This window comes from Lacerta agilis, chromosome 5, assembly GCF_009819535.1.
Source record: "Lacerta agilis isolate rLacAgi1 chromosome 5, rLacAgi1.pri, whole genome shotgun sequence".
In the NCBI taxonomy this organism is placed as follows: Eukaryota; Metazoa; Chordata; class Lepidosauria; order Squamata; family Lacertidae; genus Lacerta; species Lacerta agilis.
This window is the reverse complement of record NC_046316.1, coordinates 5,305,104-5,322,779: the sequence shown is the minus strand read 5'-3', so window position 1 is coordinate 5,322,779 and position 17,676 is coordinate 5,305,104. Positions and strand designations below refer to the sequence as shown.

At 43.9% G+C, this 17,676-nt stretch overlaps 1 protein-coding gene across 1 annotated transcript in view; it reads left to right on the top strand.

Annotated features, from left to right (window-relative positions):
• SEMA3A (semaphorin 3A) overlaps positions 1 to 17,676 on the top strand; it is a 223,325-nt gene that overhangs the window by 176,433 nt on the left and 29,216 nt on the right. Inside the window, exons 7-11 of the mRNA XM_033148345.1 lie at positions 8,043 to 8,185; positions 9,669 to 9,783; positions 9,906 to 9,975; positions 11,552 to 11,696; positions 16,785 to 17,004. Coding sequence (XP_033004236.1) covers positions 8,043 to 8,185; positions 9,669 to 9,783; positions 9,906 to 9,975; positions 11,552 to 11,696; positions 16,785 to 17,004 — 693 coding nt within the window. The remainder of the gene's footprint in view (positions 1 to 8,042; positions 8,186 to 9,668; positions 9,784 to 9,905; positions 9,976 to 11,551; positions 11,697 to 16,784; positions 17,005 to 17,676) is intronic.

The window sequence follows — 17,676 nt, the reverse complement described above, 5'->3', positions numbered from 1 at the left end:
GCACAAAAATATATTCAATGTGACCCCAGATTTGCAGCTCTGAGTCTGCAAAGAAGAAAGTACCAAATGTTTAAAATGCAAATGTGAATGAAGAAAGGGATGTGAGGGCTGAGGGTAAGTGGAACATGAAGAAACTAATGAATCTCAGGTACAGGAGTTAAGGCAGGCATGGAGAAGATACAGCGTGATGGTTTTACACAAGACAAACTGAATGTAGAAGGCACCTGCAGGTAGGCAATATCGCAAGAATCCTTTATGTAGTTCATCATGTAGCAATCTCAAAACCAGCTTAACAGTATCACTCAGTGATACCTGGTGTGTTTACTTTGTTGTTGTTGTTGTTGTTCAGTTGTGTCCGACTCTTCGTGACCCCATGGACCAGAGCACGCCAGGCACCCCTATCCTCCACTGCCTCCCACAGTTTGGCCAAACTCATGCCAATCGCTTCGAGAACACTGTCCAACCATCTCATCCTCTGTCGTCCCCTTCTCCTTGTGCCCTCCATCTTTCCCAACATCAGGGTCTTTTCCTGGGAGTCTTCTCTTCTCATGAGGTGGCCAAAGGACTGGTGCCTCAACTTCAGGATCTGCCCTTCCAGTGAGCACCCGGGGCTGATTTCTTTAAGGATGGATAAGTTTGATCTTCTTGCAGTCCATGGGACTCTCAAGAGTCTCCTCCAGCACCATAATTCAAAAGCATCAGTTCTTCGGCGATCAGTCTTCTTTATGGTCCAGCTCTCACTTCCATACATTACTACTGGGAACACAAGTCTGAACATGCTTTCTGCAATGGCTGGTTGACACATGCAAGGCATCATCTCATGGCCAGATCACACAACTTCAGCAGTGCAAATTCAGATTTATTTATATAGTGAGTGTGTTAGCACATCTAAACATGGTGAGCACTGATAATTACCTTCTTAAAATTAAGCAAGCTAGGCAGCTGATATGGAATGTTTTGTGAGAAACCTAATTTACTTGGAGAATTACAGTATAATTTCACTGAACTTCTGTGTTCATTTTTTCTTCATCATATAATTAGTCATTACAGAGAATCAAAACTATTGTTGTCTCTTTAAGAACAAAGGCCTTGGGAACTGATAATTATACCACAGCTCAACGTTTTCTTTCTTGCTCCCCCACCCCCCTTTTTTCTCAACAGGCTTTTCTGAATATAAAGTGTGGCATTTGACAATTTTCCAGACAAAGAAGTATTATCTACCTCCCCACCCCCTCGCCAATCCCCAACTAGTAAAACAAATCGGAAATCCTAACTGGCCAGTCTTCCTCTCTTTCTTCTTCATTGCCTTAGCAAGTGATTTCAGTTTTTTTTAAAAAATCAGTAAAAATGTACATTAAACACTTCCAATCCCCCTCATAGCCCAAATATATCAGTTGCGGTAGAGATGAATGTTTGAAATGAAAGAACAAGGACAAGAAAGACCCGTTTCAATCTATTTTTCATCTGTCATGAATTCTAATTCAATATATTGTGGTGTTTCTTGAGAAGGAAATAATGCCAAAAGAATTATATTGCAGAACATAGATCCAGGCTAATATTCCTACAAACCACGGCGTACCATTTGCTGTCTTCAGGAATAAGAAATGGATATGATACAAATCACCTGCACCCACAAACTTCTTCTGAAAGAGCATCATAATCATAGCCAATTGCTTATAATGGGGGGTCCAACATGCATGCAGACCTCAAAGCCTTTTTTGCTTGGCAACATGTGATGCCCCTGCCCCCCCTTGCCCTCTTGCTGCCTTCCAAAGCCAGATAAGGAGGCACTGGGCTTAGGGAAGGTCCTGGACTGGTCCTTCCTCCTTCCCAAAGCTTGGATGGGAGAGCTCTCTCGGACCCTGCCAGTGCCTCGTGCTTCTTTCCTTGAGCCTTTGGGAAGGCAGCAAATGAGCTGGAGGGGAAGTGAAATTTTGGCTTCAATCTCCTCCCCCCCGCACGACAAGGCAGTGTGCGGCCCATGTGTTCTACTCTTCCAGCCCACTTGGCATGAAAAGTTGGGCCACCCTGGTTTATAGGGTGGGCCGGCAGTGGGGGGTGATTAGCTTTACATGGAGGTCTTTGACTTGCAACCAATCAGTGCCTTTCAGAACATTAGTAACTACTACTACTACTACTACTACAACTGGGGCCGGCGCGTCCATTTAGGTGAACTAGGCAATTGCCTAGGGCGCCAAAATGGAGGGGCCGCTGGTCAGGCTTGGGCGGGATGGGCTAGCAGCAGCTTCTCCGCTGCTGCTTGCCCCCTACACCACCCCCCCGGCTCCCGCTAAAGCAGGCTTTGGTGGGGGACGGACAGGGGGTGCCAGAAGGTGGTTCACCTAGGGCGCAAGAAGCCCTAGCACCGGTCCTGACTACAACTACAACTACAACTACTTATTATTTAAATCCCACCCATCTGACTGGGTTTCCCCAGCCACTCTGGGCGGCTTCCAGCAGAATATTAAAATACAGTGATTCATGCAGTATTAAAAAGCTTCCCTAAACAGGGCTTCCTTCAGATGTCTTCTTAAAGTCCGATAGTTGTTTATTTCTTTGACATCTGATGGGAGGGCGTTCCACAGGGCAGGTGCCACTACCAAGAAGGCCCTCTGCCTGGTTCCCTGTAGCTTCACTTCTCGCAGTGAGGGAACCGCCAGAAGGCCCTCGGCGCTGGATCTCAGTGTCCGGGCTGAACGATGGGGGTGGAGACGCTCCTTCAGGTAGGCTGGAAGTAGCATCTCTGGAATTGGATGCTGATCCTTTGTTTGGATGCTGCCCTTAGCAAACAAGAGAGAACTTCATTTTTCAGCCCTAATTTCAAACAGGGGGGAGAGAGAACCATGAGGGTACCAGGGAATACCTTTGTGGGTTCATTTTCTCCTGCAGGCTTTGAGCTTGAGTTGCGCCTTCAAACTCTCTGACAACACTTTGATTCCTTCTCCATGCCTTTCTCACCTCTCCAGATCAAAGAGACTATTTCATACGTCCAAGCAGCTTCCTGTTTCTGTTGCTCACTGCTGGCTTTTGTCTTCCTTGGTCTTCGTCTTGTTTCCTCTCTATCTTTTTATTGAAACTGCACCTCCAATAATATACATTAAACCAGAGTAACTGTAACATCCAAATGGTAAAACAATATTTCCAGAATTAATTCTTTTACTTAATTTATCGCATAGGCAAAAATCAGACTATGAAGAGGACATTAATTCAGTCGTCTTGAAGGCCATCTCACCCAAGAGACTTCCTGGATGTGTTTTTGCTCAGCATTGCTAGAACGTCTTGATAACTAAAAACGAATGTCCATATTATCTCTTGTATATATCACAATTGAATCCTCAATAGAACTCATTTGGGAATACTACCTTATGTTCTTGTGTTGGTTTTCCTTATGTAGTTTAGTCATGTAGCTGGCAAGAAATATTTAAGAGTATTAGATTTACACACACACACACACACACATCTCCCTAGCTTCATCTAAGCTTGAAATACTTAGAAATGCTGAGACAAGCAAAACATGTTGCTATTGCTTAAGAAAACAATGAATCTTAGAGTCAGCTCTGTGCCTCTTGTTTCAGTTGCATCTATTAAATCAAGGATGCCTTAATTGTGGTTTCTGCCATTAAAAATTGGGAAGAACTGTTAATGGAACTGAGGCACCCAAAATGAAGTGTTTATAGGAAATACTTTCAGAGTTACAACAAATATTTTTTCCAGTTAAAGAAAAGAGATGGGGGGGGGGGGAGAGTATACATTATTTTATTATTTGCTTTGATTGTTGTAAACCAAGGTTTATTTTTAGATTTGGCATCGAGATCAGAGACCTGGTTAAAGTTGAGAAAGCTTACCACTGTGGCTTTATCCTTCTTTGATCATGCTTAATCATGTTCTAGACATTTCCACTCCTCTCTCTTTTTTTTCCTTTTTTCTTTTTTTGAAGTTTGTTATTTTTAATGCACTTCAACACAGATTGTTTGTGACTAGGGAGGAGAAATTCTAAAGTTGTGTTTGTTTTGGATTTTGTACAATTCTGTTGTTGATACTACCATACGGGAAGATGCCGTGGCATGCTGAGGTGCAATGAAGACAGTTATGACACTTGAAAGTCAAAGTGGGTGCCGCTTTGCATGAAAAATAGCATGCACCGTTGATGTGCCCCTAGGGAAGTATCCTGCAAAATTTCAGAAGGATTAGTGGCTGGGTGAAGGAGCTATTCTGAGTATATGTATGAAAAACAGCTCAGTGGTTGGTTGCTTGTTTATTTGGTTTTCTTCCATCCTTCTGCATTTCTCACAGAATTACAGTGATTGGAAGTAAAAGGAGAGCCCTGGCAAAGTTATCCCTTGGTTGGAAGCAAGAGCTGTCAGTCACAAATCTATCGGCCAGTGTGGTGTAGTGGTTAAGAGCGGTGGGCTCGTAATCTGGTGAACCGGGTTCGCGTCTCCGCTCCTCCACATGCAGTTGCTGGGTGATCTTGGGCTAGTCAAACTTCTGTCTGAAGTCTCTCAGCCCCACTCACCTCACAGAGTGTTTTTTGTGGGGGAGGAAGGGAAAGGAGAATGTTAGCCGCTTTGAGACTCCTTTGGGTAGCGATAAAGCGGGGTATCAAATCCAAACTCCTCCTCCTCCCCCTACTCCCCCTCTTCTTCTTCTTCTTCTTCTTCTTCTTCTTCTTCTTCTTCTTCTTCTTCTTCCTCTCCCTCCTATCTTCCCCTCCATGGTATTTTCTGTATATATGGAGAGTTTGGGGCAATCACACTCAGAGCAGCTCCAGTGGACTCAGAATTGCTCACAAAGCTTCAAGAGGCCCCAGATTCATTCTGAAGTGATTTGAAGGAGAATCATTTTCACCACAGACGTATCCTGAATTTCTGTGAATCAGCTCAGTGAAGGGCTCACCCGCCCCTCCGTTTGCCCTTCTGCTTTCTCCCAGGGAAACCCAACGTTGAACTTTCTGAATCGGAACGACTGGCAATTGGGTGTTGGTTGTGTGGATTGCTGTTTGTTCCGATTTAGCGCTAAAGAGTGGGTTTTCCAGGGGAAAGTGGCAAGGAAAACTACTCAGATGAGGACCTAGAAAGCACGAGACAAGCGCACAACCACTTGGCCCCCTGCTTTCTGGCCCTAAGCTTAGGATTTAGGATTCACCAGAATCTGACGTGCGCTTGGAGAGACACAGCCAGTAAGAAGAGACTCTGCTGGGCAATGATCTGACTCAATATAAGGCAGCTGCATATGTAAACTTTCAAATCACTTTTAAAATATTATATTCATACATCCCCAAATGCCTTGCATTCTGACTTTTAAACTTGGGGGTCACTTCCTGTTGCTTGTCAAAAGCAGAGTTATGAGCAGATGGTTTTGTTTCTGTTTTTGGTGTGGCTGTTTGGAGCTTTGCTATTGCTTGAATGCAACATGTTGGAAACCAACCGATAGAGCAGACTGTGTGTGTGTGTGTGTGTGTGTGTGTGTTTTGTGCTCTCTTCATTCTTGTAGGTTATTATTATTATTATTATTATTATTATTATTATTATTATTATTAATACCCTGCCCATCTGGCTAGGTTTCTCCAGTCACTCTGGGCGGCTTCCAACAAAATATTAAAATACAGTAGTCAATCAATCAATCAATCAATCACTTTATTTCAGCTTTAAGCTCTTATAAAACAATACTGAAACAAATGCACACATTAAATTTAAAAATTAATGACAACAAAAGGATACAAAATTAAATATGGGAATTATAAGGAAATTCCACTTCAGTAGTCATAAACATGAAAAGCTTGTGTTCTGCTGTTGTTGCTTCGTATGCAATGCATGCATGCTTCTAAATGCATGTATCTATCGGCTTTGTTTATTTATTTCTTATACTCAATGTAGGAATTGCAGAGCTACAGAGAACAGAAACAAAATGATCAAAAGCACAGATGGCTGCTCAGCTGACATGAAAACATTCTTTCATTGATTTAAAATATATTGATTTATCCAGGTGGCTAAACAGCCCGAAAGTTTGACCAGTCAGAAACAGTGAAAATGCTTTCCAAAGCCATTTTATTCATGCAATGTCATGCATAGTTACTCTGGTCCAGCTGAGGCTCCTTCCACTTTATGTAATGCAATGAGTCTCTTGGTTCCCCATTGAATCCCCCCCGATTCCATGAACCTCCAAATTTGCTTTGAATTTTGCTTTAAGAGCGAATTTCCCTCAAAATTATTCTGGTGTTGTACAAGAGAACTCTCCTAACTCATAATATTCTTTTTCCGTTTCAGCCTTGGGTGGTGCAGTTTCAATATTAAGCAACTCAAAATCAAACATATTTTGATGAAAGGAAGAGATCTGGACTGAAGCGCCCAGCTGCCACCAATAAACTTTCAGGCTGAGCCCGTTGATGATATGGCGTAGAGACATATTGCTCTCCCAGCTGATACCACTAGTAGCAAAATTCAAAGCAAATTTGGGGGTTCTCTTTCTGTGCAGTTTTTTGTGTATGAGTAAAGCTGGATCAGGGCCAAGAAGCCCATGCTGCTGAAGTTAATTTCCACCATTTTCTTTATGTGTTATTTACGTTGGTTAGACATAACTAAAGAAATACTGTGTTTTAGTATGAAATTAGAACATTCTAGAGGATAAAAAGGAATCCCTTTTCTTTTCTTTTCTTTCCTTTGCTGATAAAATTACAAGTGCCCCAAAGATTGTGTTTGTGTGTGCTTAATAGTTTTATACTGTTTATATTCATAATGATCCTGAGCAGTGCTTTTTTTCTTAAAAAAATGTTTAGGGGTACACTCATTTTCCCACTCTTATTGAAATACCGCCGCTCAATGAGGCCAGACTTAAATTCACAAGTTGTTTAGGGGTATGTGTACCCCTGCATCCCCCCAGAAAAAAAGCACTGATCCTGTGAAAGAATTTGGTTTGAAACAGGTTGGATTTAATAGAAGCTTTTTTCCCCTTTATGCTGCTGGAGCTTTCCTCATTTCATTTCCCTGTGATTGGTGCCTCCCCATTTCTTTTCCATGTAAAGTGATGGGCAAACTCTCCTCAACAATGGGTGATGACTAGAAACTGAAGAATAGGATTGCTCACTCCAACTCACGCCAAGGATCATAAATCAGCTTGCAATTTTGGCTGGTCCCAACGTTGCCCTATCTTCTGCTGCTCCTCAAAATTTCATCCATTTGTTTTTGTCCGTATCTTGAACATTAATCATAGCTCAGTCATATCGCCCTCAAAGTGTAGTAGCTAACCATCATATACATACATTATTTTATTCGACCGTCAGTCAGAAAAAAATACATTCATAAAGAATTTAAAACCTCTGAAGGAACTTTGAAGAGAAAAAAGGAAAAACATAACCCACAATGGAATGGAGCTAAACAGATAGCCCCAATTAAAATCTTACGGCGCTTAAAAGCTAAAAAAAGAAATTTAGCCACCTGGGAGGCTGTATTTCTAGTGACATTGTTCAGTAAGTATAAAAACCTGTCTTTCTCTGGATAGAAAGCTGAATTGACGTAAAAATGGAGCTTTAAGGTTTTGCCTGAGTTCCACACAGAGAGGACAAGTCAGAAGAATATGTTCGGTAGACTCAACCACGCCCATAGTACAGTGGTGCCCTGCTAGACGAATGCCTCGCTAGACGAAAATACTCGCAGAACGAATTATTTTCGTCTGGCGAGGCACCACTGTACAATGACAGGTTCTCTGGGTGTATGGAAATCCCTTGTACCTTCCCCACAATACCGCGGAATCAAGGGCGTTTTAATCTAGCCGCTGTAAGGAGTCTGCGGTATTCCATGTAGTGGATTTCCGAGAGATAAGGGGCTGGTGTCATTTGATATATCTGGTCCCCTAGGAACATCCCTGGTTTCACTTGGGCTGTGTCCTCTTGTCTGGACCTGTGGGCAAATCGTAGTAAGTGCTAGAGTTTTTGTGGAAGAAGAAGCTGTGAAATCCATCACCAAGCTCCATTCCCCCACTCCCCCTGTTCCTTTGTAGTAATCCATCTATCATTACCGTAGTACACACTTGCATTTTCTTTTCAGATCCTCGGTTCATTAGCGCTCACCTGATCCCAGAAAGTGACAACCCAGAGGATGACAAGATCTATTTTTTCTTCCGTGAAAATGCCATTGACGGGGAGCATTCTGGAAAAGCCACGCATGCCAGGATAGGACAGATCTGTAAGGTAAAACTGTGACTGGGTGATGAATACACTCACAATCATATTCTTCCAATTGTAAAGAAATACCACTTCACTAATACTGGTATGGGGACACAAGTGGTGCTGTGGATTAAACCACAGAGCCTAGGGCTTGCTGATCAGAAGGTCAGTGGTTTGAATCCCTGCGACGGAGTGAGGTCCTGTTGCTCAGTCCCAGCTCCTGCCCACCTAGCAGTTCGAAAGCACGTCAAAGTAAAAACAGATAAATAGGCACCGCTCTGGCGGGAAGGTAAACGGCGCTTCCGTGCGCTGCTGTGGTTCGCCAGAAGCGGCTTAGTCATGCTGGCCACATGACCCGGAAGCTGTATGCCGGCTCCCTCGGCCAGTAGCACGAGATGAGCGCCGCAACCCCAGAGTCGGACATGACTGGACCTAATGGTCAGGGGTCCCTTTACCTAATACTGGTATATTTAGTATTGTGGGTGGGTGGGTGTGTCAACTAATAGTTATAATAAGGTGTTTAACAATGGCCAGGTCCTTGTTTTGAGTCTGGTTTGCTTAAACTAATTTTAGTTCGAACAAACCACAGTTTCCGAGTTCAAACAAAACATGGAACTGAGGTTTGTGCTGAAATAAAAGCAGAAGTTTTTGCTCTCCTGCTCTCACAGCAGAAGAAGTAGAGAAGCCCATGGTAATGCACACGACTGAGGCATTCTGTTCACCTGAGCTGGGCCTGTGACTCCAACTTCATGTAAGAACAGTTATTTCTCTTTTTAGGCTTACATTCCAGTCTTCCTTTGGGAAGCTTGTGGTGAAAGCAGGTGTAACGTTTATACAGCAGCAGCAACAGTTTGGAAATACTCTCATTGTCTTTAAGTGCGATATACCTTTCCTCTTTGGGGTAAATCTTGGAAAACTAGCAGCAGAGGCTACCTATAAACAGGGCCGATGGCCAGCTACAAAGCTTCTTCCTCCCCTCTGAACCTCATGGTGATTCTGAGAGCCAGTGTGGTGTAGTGGTTAAGAGCGGTAGACTCGTAATCTGGTGAACCGGGTTCGCGTCTCCGCTCCTCCACATGCAGCTGCTGGGTGACCTTGGGCCAGTCACACTTCTTTGAAGTCTCTCAGCCCCACTCACCCCACAGAGTGTTTGTTGGAGGGGAGGAAGGGATAGAATGTTAGCCACTTTGAGACTCCTTCGGGTAGTGATAAAGCGGGATATCAAATCCAAACTCTTCTTCTGCACAGAGAGTCACAAACCTTTGGTGCTATGTTGCCGCTTCCAGTTCCTAAATGGCAATGGCCATGTGTGGATCAGGCTTATTTTGGAGGAGGCGGGACCCTACACATGGCTGCACTGAAGTGGGAACTCCCATGTGTCACCAGAGCTTCACTGAGGGCTTCACACTGATTTTTCCTCCACGCTTTCCACATGCATTCCAGGAGATTTCCTACACAATAGGCAGACTCTGTTTTAATGTCCTGACATGAGCTATTTCTCTTGTAGAATGACTTTGGTGGCCACAGAAGTCTCGTCAACAAGTGGACCACTTTCCTCAAAGCGCGCCTGATTTGTTCGGTGCCAGGTCCCAACGGCATTGACACTCATTTCGACGAGCTCCGTAAGTGGTCAAAGTGCTTCTGAAGACAGAACCATTCTCTCTCTGGCCAGCTGCATGCTCATTACTAAACTGGCGGCTGTTTTTGCTTCTTGCCCCTTATTTTATTCTGTTTATTTTGACAGAGGATGTGTTTCTAATGAACTCAAAGGACCCTAAAACCCCAATCATCTATGGAGTGTTTACAACTTCCAGGTAGCGGACATATCATTTTACTTATGGGGGGGAGTGCACGGAGGCTACCCGTTTTTAAAAGCTTTCTTTGTTAACATGGTCCTTTAAAAGAGAAGGCATTTTCTCAACCTTTGAACTGCTAGAAAACTAGTAGATGTAAGAGGTTAATGAACTGGAGTTTTCCTATGAGCAACATATATAATCGCTCAGAAGTCTGCGGCCACACGGTTTGAAAGAATGTGTGTGTGTGCGTTTCTGCATTAACCCTTTTCTTAGCATGTGTTGTATAGGAATCCTAATTGCACCTCATGCATCTTGAATGCAAACTTTTTGTTTCCATTGTCAGGTTTGTGCTGGAAGCCAGATTCTGTTTTTGCTTTGGCTCTTCAGAGAGAATTTACACACCATACAAGCGACAACTCCAGACCCTTTCGGAGGGTTGTCACTTGCCTGGTTTGTAAGCGCTCAAGGAAGCTGAGCCCCATGGGTGCTGGTCTGGTGCTGGAGCAAACACAGTGAGCTAGGGAGAAGAAGGGGCTTTTTGTTGTTGTTGTTCAGTCATTCAGTCATGTCCGACTCTTCGTGACCCCATGGACCAGAGCACGCCAGGCACGCCTATCCTTCACTGCCTCCCGCAGTTTGGCCAAACTCATGTTAGTAGCTTCGAGAACACTGTCCAACCATCTCATCCTCTGTCGTCCCTTTCTCCTTGTGCCCTCCATCTTTCCCAACATCAGGGTCTTTTCCAGGGAGTCTTCTCTTCTCATGAGGTGGCCAAAGTACTGGAGCCTCAACTTCAGGATCTGTCCTTCTAGTGAGCACTCAGGGCTGATTTCCTTGAGAATGGATAGGTTTGATCTTCTTGCAGTCCATGGGACTCTCAAGAGTCTCCTCCAGCACCATAATTCAAAAGCATCAATTCTTCGGTGATCAGCCTTCTTGATTGTCCAGCTCTCACTTCCGTACATTACTACTGGGAAAACCATAGCTTTAACTATACGGACCTTTGTCGGCAAGGTGATGTCTTTGCTTTTTAAGATGCTGTCTAGGTTTGTCATTGCTTTTCTCCCAAGAAGCAGGCGTCTTCTAATTTCGTGACTGCTGTCACCATCTGCAGGACAGTAAATGCCTAAAGATCATGGAGGGAAGGGGAAATTAAAATGTGGATATAATTCCCTGGAAAAGACCCTGATGTTGGGAAAGATGGAGGGCACAAGGAGAAGGGGACGACAGAGGATGAGATGGTTGGACAGTGTTCTCGAAGCGACTGGCATGAGTTTGGACAAACTGTGGGAGGCAGTGGAGGATAGGGGTGCCTGGCGTTCTCTGGTCCATGGGGTCACGAAGAGTCGGACACGACTGAACAACAACAACAACAACATAATTCTCTATCAAAGTCAATTGCTTCGACTGAATCCCATTTTCAAAGCATTTCATTTTGATTTGGTTAGACAATTGCACAAGGTTGCCATCGGCTTTTTTCGTGACAGAAAATAAATAAATGGAAAGCTGGTTTTTCTAGAACCTCTCTAATTTAGAAACAATTGCTTCTTTTTCTCTCTCCAACAATCTCTTTTCCCACCCTGTCTGTTATTAGCAACATCTTCAAAGGATCGGCTGTGTGCATGTATAGCATGACGGACGTGAGGAGGGTGTTTCTGGGTCCATATGCTCACAGAGATGGTCCCAACTATCAATGGGTTCCCTACCAAGGAAGAGTCCCATACCCACGACCAGGAACTGTAAGTACCCTGCTCACTGGGCAGTCAGGTGGTGCCCAAGCAGTATCGGCAGGCATTTATTTGGCGGGAAATACCACTGTTTTCTCTGTCGGTCTTCGAGCAACTGGCGCTGGGGATTATGCTGAAGCTAGAACCCAAGAGCATCATTCTTGTTTCAGCCTATATGCCGCCATATACAGTGCAAGCACAGATTGAGAGCACATGGCGTAAATTACACAGTTTTTTGTACTCCCGTCAAATTAAGTACCCCGGCTCACTATTCTACACAGTGTGAGATATAAATGCCAGAATAGGCTCAAATGATGTTAGCCTGGAAATAAAATTCCCAATATTAAGAGAGTTAAAGGAAAATAGTGCCCTTCTCCTAAACCTACCCCGTGAAGACATTCAAAAGACTGCCAAATCAATTATGCCGGGTTCTGTATGGCTTTTCTACAAATAAAGTCTTGATTTTACCATTGTTAATGGGGCGCACTCCGGGGCATAGCTGTCAACTTTTCCCTTTTCTTGCGAGGAATCCTATTCGGAATAAGGGAATTTCCCTTTAAAAGGGGGAAAATTGACAGCTATGCTCTGGGGACAAAGAAGAAGGGTACACATTTATAAATACAAATGGAGCCAGCACAGTTGATTACTGTCTCACAAACAAAGAGGCTTTCGAATTAATTTCAAAAATTCTATATAGATAATAGGACTGAAAGCGACTACCTACCTCTAATTGTGTCCGTTACTATCCAAAATTCAAGTCAACGTCCCTGCATGGAATACGAGGACACAGATGAAATAAATGACCTAATATCAGAGGCGTTGCCGCACTGAGGCACCCCCTGGGGGCGGGACGACCTGACGCATGCGTCGTGACAGACTGCGCGTGCGTGGAAATCCGGGCATGCACAGTCCATCCCGCCGGCTCTGCTGCTCCAGTGGCAACCCACCGAGCGAGCGCCAGCTCCTGGGGCTTCCCCGTCCCGATCACGCGAGGCAGTCCCATAGCGGCGCTGGGAGGCAGCCCCCGGACAGGCCGCGGGGTAGAGCAGCTTCGCTCCACGGCTTGCTTGGGGCCCGCTGGCAGGGTGGGGCTGGCCCAAGTGTCACCCCCTCCCCTGGAACCCATAGCGGCGCTGGCGGGCGGACCCTGGACAGGCCGTGGGGCTTTGCTCCGCAGCTTGCTCGGGTCCGCCAGCAGGGCGGGGCTGGCCCAAGTGTCACCCCCCTCCCCTGGAACCTGGGGCGAACCGCCCCCACTGCGACGCCCATGCCTAGTATTGCGCAGGAGAAAATGGACACCAGAGACAGCGATTGCAGCTGAGAATAGATTGAAGTCACAAATTGCAATTAAGTTGAGATCAATTATAATTAATAACTCATCAATAGATTCCTCCCTGACGGCTTATGAAAATCTTATTGAGTCCTTGCAGGATGTGGTCTCTGCCAATATAAACTCAGACTGCAAGTCCTGCACTAATAAAGCGTGTTGTTGGTTTGACCAAGAGTGCCATACGAAGAAGGAAGCATGCCTTCTAACTGTGAAAGACATCACATTTAAATGCCTTGATCTTGTGAACCGCCCTGAGATATTATGATGAGAAGAGCAGTATGCAAGTCTAATAAAAATAAAAATAAATAAAAAATAAATTCTGAGTCAATCAATACATTCAGAGAAAGGGGCAGGGAATTTTTGGTGTTTAGGACCATAACACAGTGTGTTTTCCCACATACTGTGAAGTGGCATCTTTCTGAGAGGTCCATACATGCATTATTATTTTTTCTGAATATGTGTCCCAACCCTAGCATACTGTACTGATAAAAACAAAAAACCCAACATCCAAGGACAGAACCATGGTGTAATTTGGCCATTGGACCTATTAAATGTAGCCTACTGCAGAGTGAACATGCATGAAATTGTACTGCACACCTCTAGTAATCTCTTATTTGCCAGCCCCCTTAAGCACAGTAAACTTGTGCTCCGTTGAGATTCACAGGCTTGTCTGCACAGCCAAATAATTTATATTTGTTTGTTTATTATTATTATTATTATTTATTGAATTTATATACCGCTCTATACCCAGAGGTCTCAGGGTGGTTCACAGATGTATTAAAGCATGGCGCTGTGGTCTAAACCATAGAGTCTAGGGTTTGCAGATCAGAAGGTCAGCGGTTCGAATCCCCGTGACAGGGTGAGCCCTGTTGCTCGGTCCCTGCTCCTGCCCACCTAGCAGATTGAAAGCACATCCAAATGCAAGTAGATAAATAGGTACCGCTCTGTCGGAAAGGTAAATGGCGTTTCCGTGCACTGCTCTGGTTTGCCAGAAGCGGCTTTGTCATGCTGGCCACATGACCTGGAAGCTGTATGCCGGCTCCCTCGGCCAGTAAAGCGAGGTGAGTGCCGCAACCCCAGAGTCGGACACGACTGGACCTAATGGTCAGGGGTCCCTTTACCTTTACCTACTGCCCACTCACAAAACATTAGGCTGGTGTACAGCAAGATAAAAATATTGAAAAGTGGTATGAAGCAATCATTGAAATGATCATTACAATTGCACACAACCATGGGGGAAGGACAGTGCAGCTCTAGGAAAGACGTGGCTGGTGCCTCTCCAAATATACAGGTGAAACTCGAAAAATTAGAATATCGTGGAAAAGTCCATTTATGTAAGCAATTGTTCTCATTAGCTACTGGAGTTTAATATGTGAGATAGACTCATGACCAGATATGTCAAGCCTTTGCTTGTTATAATTGTGATGATTATGGCGTACAGCTGATGAAAACCCCAAAGTTGAGATTGTTAATTTGGGGTTCTCATCAGCTGTACGCCATAACCATCACAATTATAACAAGCAAAGGCTTGACATATCTCGCTTTGCATGTCATGAGTCTATCTCATATATTAGTTTCACCTTCTAAGTTGAATTACGGAAAGAAATGAACCTTTCAACGATATTCTATTTTTTCGAGCTTCACCTGTAAGTTGTGCAGAGGAACAGGCTGTGTTAACCAGCTCTAAGGGCAGCTTTTGGTAGGCCTTGGATTATGCAGAGGCAACAAGGAGCCCCTGGATTTTTAGCTTCGCAGCTTCCATTTAAAGCACTAGGGATGCAAACAAGAAATCAATACAGTATATGAAGGATGAACTCCTTGAAATGATTTAGCACTTAGGTTTCCTAAGGGGTCCCAATGCACCACTGAACTGGGCAATTTGAGAGGGGAAAGTGCCCACAACGTCCTTGGACGTCTCGTAGTACGTTCGTTCCTTGTAAATTCAAAGTTTATAGATGGCTGCTTGAAAACGATCGAGACAGTCCATTTAGAAAATCAAAAAAAGATTATTCACACATGTTCTTGTATATGAATTCCCAGCTGCATTAACAATACTTAGCACTTCTAAATTACTTTTCTTGTTCAAAGCTCTTCTCATACATTATCCGATTAATCATTATCTAATTAATGCAAGTAATCAGTATTGCACTCCATCTGGAAAATCAAGATTGCCTTTGGGATGTGAAATATGGAAAAATGGAAAATTGCTATAAGCTATGAAAAAACTGTTGTCAATTGTTGGTATTATTTAACTGCTAGAATGTGGCATTGATAACAAAAAAAAAAAAACAGAAGAAGGGAACCTCCTGCAGTTTTTTCTGGTTTTTAATTGTGTTTGATATGCAATTATCTCAGGCTCTGATATTCACTGATAAAAGTGGATACTTGAATTTTGTTGCTAGGAAAAAGCACACAATAAAAGGACACCTATTATATGATAATTAAAAAAACAGGCCACATAGAACTAGTGCTGGGATGGAGGACACCTTCCTATTCTTTTAAAAGACACACGCACGTTGTTGTTTTTTTAATTTCCTCCCTGATGAATTGTTAATAAAGTGATAGCCATGATAATTGATTTTTTTCTCCCTACAGAGCGTGTTGTGAGATCAGGATTGTTGTTTAATTACATTTTGGCTTTCAAGGGCTGCATGTTTTAGGACTGCATAGGCGATGCTGGTTATTGCAACACTGGGACGTTTGTGTACTTAAATCAAAGGAAATGAACATAAAGTATAATATCAATATTTTACACTTCAAGTGTTCAAAGCACTTTGCATGCCTTTAGGAATGAGGCGAGAGGGAAGCTTGAAATGTGAACTTGAACTGGGCTGTCCCAATTCAGGTTGAGTAAAGCCCCCTTTGAGCTTGGTCCAAATTAACCTGGTACCACCTCCCCCTTCCCCAAGCTAAGAATTGTTTGGAGTTGGAGAAAGAGGTGAAGGCAGAGTGGAAGCCGAATCCGATTTTTGACTGGAACTCTCTAACAGCACGATTTATCTGAATCCTCAGGCCAGTATTATTATTATCCCCATAAAATGCAATTTATCTACAGACACTTGGCAATCTCTTGCTTATGCTGAGCTTTGAATCCAGCAAGTCACTGGCTTGGATACAGGTGAAACTCGAAAAATTAGAATATTGTGGAAAAGTTCATTAATGTAAGCAATTGTCTTCATTGGAGTTTAATATATGAGATAGACTCATGACATGCAAAGCGAGATATTTGAAGCCTTTGTTTGTTATAATTGTGATGATTATGGCGTCCAGCTGATGAAAACCCCAAAGTTGAGACTGTTAATTTGGGGTTCTCATCAGCTGTACGCCATAATCCTCACAATTATAACAAATAAAGGCTTGACATATCTCACTTTGCATGTCATGAGTCTATCTCATATATTAGTTTCACCTTTTAAGTTGAATTGCTGAAAGAAATGTACCTTTCCACGATATTCTAATTTTTCGAGTTTCACCTGTATACTGGAGGGATTGCATATCCTGACACAGATTGACTCATCTATCTCTATAATGGAAATGCTAGGTTGTAACCAATGTTAGTCCTACTCAGAGTAGACCTATTAAAATGATGGACACTACTAATAAAACCTCTGAGTAGGACTAGCAATGGACACAGTAAGATGATGATGATGTAGCAGCACCATGTGAAAACCTAAGGTTGTTGTGAAGACCTCAGTGAATACACTGAGGAAATGGGAATTTCACTGTTGTAATCTCTTGACAATATTCTCTTTTGCCATCCCCCTCCCCAGTGTCCAAGCAAAACATTTGGTGGCTTTGATTCAACCAAGGATCTCCCTGATGAAGTCATCACATTCGCAAGAAGCCACCCGGCGATGTACAACCCTGTATTTCCCATCAATAACCGCCCCATAATGATCAAAACAGATTTGGATTACCAGTTCACACAAATCGTGGTCGATCGGGTAGATGCAGAGGATGGCCAGTATGACGTCATGTTCATTGGGACAGGTAAGGCTCTGCAAACCTCTTTAGATAGTGAATGGAAAGCAGAGCAGAAGAGTCCGAGATGTTTAGCATTCCTTGTGTGCAAGTACCGTCAACATGGATGGACTTGCACCAAAGCAGTTTTGGGTGGAAAGTAGCCAGTGCTATATTTCTAGAACAAGAGATGCCCAAACTCACCATGTTCTCTTAGAATGGCAATGGCACCTGTCTGAGAGGTGCCGGAACTGAGTTCCGGTGGGTTCCTGCTGAAGAAAAGCCCTGTTCGTGTCTTCTGGTGTGTCTCACTGAATTGCTTACAAGCAGGGCTCGACGCGGGTCTGTGGGTTAAACGACAGAGCCTAGGGCTTGCCGATCAGAAGGTCGGCGGTTCGAATCCCCACGACGGGGTGAGCTCCCTTTGTTTGGTCCCAGCTCCTGCCCACCTAACAGTTCGAAAGCACGTCAAAGTGCAAGTAGAAGATCCGCTCCGGCGGGAAGGTAAATGGCGTTTCCGTGCGCTGCTCTGATTCGCCAGAAGCGGCTTAGTCATGCTGGCCACATGACCCGGAAGCTGTACACCGGCTCCCTTGGCCTATAGAGCGAGATGAGCACCACAACCGCAGAGTCGTCCGCGACTGGACCTAACAGTCAGGGGCACCTTTACCTTAAGGCTTGACGCTATTTTGGGTGGACTGC